Source organism: Frankliniella occidentalis, unplaced genomic scaffold (genome assembly GCF_000697945.3).
Source record: "Frankliniella occidentalis isolate FOCC.00 unplaced genomic scaffold, Focc_3.1 Scaffold16, whole genome shotgun sequence".
NCBI classification, from domain to species: Eukaryota; Metazoa; Arthropoda; class Insecta; order Thysanoptera; family Thripidae; genus Frankliniella; species Frankliniella occidentalis.
In genome coordinates this window covers 220,003-224,877 of record NW_026267146.1, presented here as the reverse complement: position 1 = coordinate 224,877, position 4,875 = coordinate 220,003, and the positions used below count along the sequence as shown (strand labels likewise).

Here is a 4,875-nt window from a genome sequence, read left to right as displayed (position 1 = left end):
GGGGGTCAGAAGGAGGAGGAACAACACCAGCAGCAGCACCACCACCAACACACACAACACAAGCGGGAGAAGAGAAAGAGAAGCATCGCGCGGCGCCCGCGCGTCTGTGCGCCGCTTGGTCGATAGAAACCAAACAGAACAGCGGCAGGAGAAAAGAAATCACGGCGGCAGGCAAAGAGCGACGCCCTCGTCGCCCCAACAGCAGGGCGGCCCACCCGCCCCAGTTAGGCGCCACGCAGCCGCGCGCGGAGAGGGGGAGGAGGGGTGGGTTGAAGGGCACACAGACCTTTTGCGGACTTTTGCTATACTCGCAATTTCATAAGAATAAAAATATATAAAAAGAAATTGGCAGTTTGAACTTGCGCACGACAAAGAAAAAAAAAGGTCAATTACAGTAACAGACAAAATTGTTTTCGCTTCGCAATTTCGTAAAGCTGCTACAATTGTCGTCGCAAGGTTTTTAATAACAGTAGTACGTACAGAACAGTTTTCACTCTCAGACACAGATTAGTGGCTGCTACCGCAATTGGCTTAGGGAAAAGGAGGAGACTGACTGACGGACGGAGTCACCCAGGTCGCCCCGCCCCGCCGCGTCCAGTCGCCGTGCACGTCGCGACTCCTGCCCTCTGTCGGGGCCGAGCGGACAGGGGGCGGCTCGTGTCTATTATATGGGGTGGACGGCACGCCGCGAGGCCCACGCGAGGAGGCCGCGGAGTGTACAACAGGCCCCCTCCAACGCCCCCAACCCCGGCGGGCGGGCGCACCGCACCGCGCGCGCCCCAGGGCCACCCATTCGATAATCGATCACACACACACACACATTCGCGCGCGCGCGCACCCCGCGTGGCGGGGTGGAGGGTGAGCGATTGTGTGTCCCCGGCCGGGCCGAGCCGGCACCGATACACACACACACCGCGCCACACTGACCCAGAGCAGCACACCATCTACTAGTGGCGTGACCAGGACGTGGGGAGGGAGGACGACGTCGTGTATGTCTCCGTCACACTCGCACGCCCGCGTCGTCGCCCGTCCGTCTCGCTACGCCACCGAGTGGAGCAATAACAACAAAAGCGGTGGCAGCAGCAGCAGCAGCAGCAACGACGACGACGACTTTTGGCGAGTTCGTTGCCCCACTTCATCATCACGAGCCTCTGGGCTGCCACTGGAGAAACAGGGACGCCTATTTCGGGCGTCGCGCGGGGGGGCGTGGTGGGGCGGGCGGCGGAGGGAGTTGCAATGCATCATCAGCGTGCAAACAGCAGCAGCTGCTAAGGGTGGCCCGAGGCTGGCCGTCAAGTGCACGAGGCGACAGGGGACAGGTGCCACCGCCACCGGCCACCGCGAGGACTCGGCCGAGGCGCTCGCGGGGCGGCCGCGAGACTATGGCTGTGCAGCCAGGTGCACGGGGAGGTCCAGGGACCTGCTGGGCGCGGCGGCGGCAGCGCGGCGGGCGGAACGAACCAAACGAAATGGAACGGGCCAACAGTCGGGCTGGGCCAAAGCTGGGCGAGCGCGCGGGCAAGGGCCGGGGGGCAACGGGAAGGAGGGGCCGGGCCGGCAGGCGCAGCGCGCTGCAGCAGCGAGGTCCAAGCCTAGGCGCGGCCGACTGCTGCTGCAGCCACGTCGACACGGCCCAGCGCGGGCGCGACGAACCCACAGGGGGAAGAAAACATTTTCAAATAACTAAATAGTAAGCATCGCGGCTGTCTCTTGCAGAGCTGGCGCGCCGCCGCCGCCGCCGCCGCCGCCGCCGACACCCGGCTGGCTCCCACCTGCCGAGTTTATTGTCTTCGCGAGCCAATCGCGAGCACCGAGACGAAACCGTCGCGTGCCAGAGCAGCAAAAGACGGGCGTGCAGACACTGCAAGACCAAAGGTTCAAACGCCCCAGTTCAGGGAGTTTTACTACTGCAAGAACGGGACGGGACAACGACGACGACGACGTCCGCAGCAAAGAACGTCGTGGCGCCAAAAAAATGAACACGAACGCACGTTACAGGCGCGCCAGATGGCACACTTTAATTCATCAAAACTTGTAGCGGTGTACGGTTCTTTTTTCGGGGAGGGCTTTTGCTTGCTGTTTCCCCCGGCGACGTGAGCCGCGGCGGACATGTCGTCGTCCTGACGGGCGGCCTCGCACTTTCCACAGGAGGGCGGGCGGCCACCACCACCTCGGGCCGCGCGCTGCACGGTCCGTCCGCCAGCAGCCGCGGTGCACGTACCGACACGGCCGCGAGCGTGCGTGCGCACATCAGATGGCGGGCCAACAACACTCCCTCGCACATACACAGCAGCAGCGGCGCAACTTTTTTGTCACTCTCCGCAACACAACGGGCCCCGCCGCCGCTGCTCCTGGCCTGCCTGCTGCACGATCCCGCGCGGCCGCGGCCAGAGAAATCACGCCGTGCGTGCGTGCTGCATGCTGAGGGGGTTCTCCTCGCAGTTCTTTCACCGGCCGCTCCACTGGGCTGGACCGGGGGACGGGACGGGACTTCCCCGTGCTCCTCTGAATTTCATTCCAACTCCTCGCCGACGTGCCTCGGGGGCGGGCGGGGCGGGGAGGCTGGTGTCGGCAGCTCAGGACGTACCTGTGGCCTCGCGCGGTCGCGTTATTGTGGGTAAATAAAAACAACAACAAGCATCCCCGCTGCTCGACCTTTCAGATCACTGTAGTTTTTTCGCGCTGAGATCATTTTTCTTTCAGCGGGCAGCTTTGTCCCCCTCTACCATACCCCATCATCACGGTGGTCCTGTGCGACGGAGAGAAACTCGCCGGGAGAGGGAGGGGGTGGGGGAAGGGGTCACCGCGATGCGCCCGGCTGCGCTGACCGCGCCGGGGTCTACTGACCACTGGGCGACCACCACCAGCCGGTGACCCTCGCGCTGCTCCCCGCGGGCGCGGGCCCCCCACAGGCTAGCCTCAGCTTGAAAGGCCTCAGGGTGACCCTGGCGGCTCAGCTGAGCTGAGACTCGACTGGCTCGTCATCAAGAGCCCCGCTCGGCAAACGGGCCGTTTAGGAAAGCTGGCCGAAGCCGTCCTGCCGTCGGGCCCCTCCGTCTGTATCAATGGGGCTGATAGGGTTTTTTAAGGGCCATTAATTCGACTCACTGACTCACGACCATTGTTGACAGATTATCAATGACTCTTGTCTGTCAGAAATGTGGGGGGAACTGGACTTGCTGCTGCTGTGAGTCACTCCACTTCGCCTCTTATCTGCCCCTGAGCATGGCCAGGGCCTCTGGGCCTTGCTCCCACCACATGCCTCCTGCATGGGCAGCCACAAGTGCACACACTTTGTTGATGCAAAAACACTAGGGCCTAATCAAGTCTATCACCAAATGTTGCATACTCTTCAAAAAATAAATGCTTATCTGTTCCTCCAACTTTGCATAACTACAATGGGGCCTGCCTTTTCGTGGGCTAGACTTACGTAAGTCTAAGAATATTGTGCTGACTTCATTGAAGATATTTAATAGTATTTTTGATGCAATTTACAACAAAATCAGTCATTGATTTAAAACTTATGTGCTGTAAAGTAAGACTTACAAAATTAATATTAAAAAACGTGAAACATTTTTTATTAATAGATGTGCATTTAAAGAGCTATAGCAAACAGCTGATATCAACAATCTGTCCTATCAATAGAGTAAACAAGGCTCAGCTGTCCTAACAATCACAAAAATTCAATACATCTAACAGTAAAAGTCTTTAAGCGTTCTGAATTGAGCTTTTATTCAGACTGTAGACTAACAACATTGACGTGAGAAGTTCACTACAAAATATTTACTTGGGGTTTCCAAGGACATTAATCCTTTGAGTATGGAAACCTACACGAGTATTATCTTCAGGGTGGTACAGTAACCCCCCCAAACACTTCAGTGCAAAACAGCCGGAGACACGGCGTAACTGCGACGCGCAGACAGAAACAGACAAAATACATCGAGCCGAAACAGACACGAAACAAACGTTCCGAAAATCCCGGACGGGTACCAGGATACCGTTACCACTCACCTGCTCCCAAGTGGATGGGGAACGCAGAGCATTCTTCAAGTAATCCCAAAGCCACGATCAGGTTGTGGAGGAGCCATGTGTGTTCCATACTCCGGCACTTTTCACACGCGAGACTTGCGATACATAATAGGACAACACTGGGACATTAGTTGCGGGGCCGAGCCAGCTAGTCTGGCTGGATGGACCAAAGGGAGCTCGCCGTGAGCGGGCTGGGCTGGCCAAAGGGGACACTCGCAGAGGTTACCGCGGTCTGCACAAAAACACACACGCACTCCTGCGCACTCGAGGGCAGATCAACATGCCGTCATTCGACAACAACAAGGCGATTTGAGCCAAATACTGTGTAAGACCAAAGCGGAGGCCGTTGACGTGCGATCCTCTCACTCGGCCATCTTAGACAAAACTGGCCGCTGCACTCTGGTGGCCATTTCCACAACTAACAGCTGCTCCGCATGGCGCGGCCCTCTCGAAGCAACATCGTTCTCGTCCGTTAGGCAAGATTGCCAGAGGGCCACAGAAAGGGAGTGCGGGAACTTACAAACGACTGAAAGCTTGTAAAAAAGTGTTGCAGGTGTCCTGATAAGTTCAAGTGAGTAAAGATAGAAACCAATTCATTTTGTAGTCGTTGTCTTTATTGCGAGCCTAATCACAAAAGTAAAACTGCATGGATTTTATCATATCACAATTTAATAAGAAGACTGCATAACATTTTTTAAAACCTGGCAAGTTTCATTGGACAACAAAAATCACTTACGGGTAGGGTGGTAGACTTCCCACCCAGAAAAATATAACAAAACAATCTTGAGCATTAAAAGACATGATCCTGATAAATAAAAGATTACAAAATGAAACAGAAAAACTTTA

General features: G+C 56.5%; 1 protein-coding gene across 3 annotated transcripts in view; it reads right to left on the bottom strand.

Moving 5' to 3' along the window:
• Positions 1-4,433, bottom strand: part of LOC113205464 (uncharacterized) — a 62,472-nt gene extending 58,039 nt beyond the window's left edge. For all 3 annotated transcript variants that reach the window (XM_026421134.2, XM_052264164.1, XM_052264165.1), the window contains exon 1: positions 4,012-4,433. In XM_026421134.2, coding sequence (XP_026276919.1) covers positions 4,012-4,099 — 88 coding nt within the window. In that variant the 5' untranslated portion in view covers positions 4,100-4,433. The remainder of the gene's footprint in view (positions 1-4,011) is intronic.
• Between the last annotated feature and the right edge of the window lie 442 nt (positions 4,434-4,875).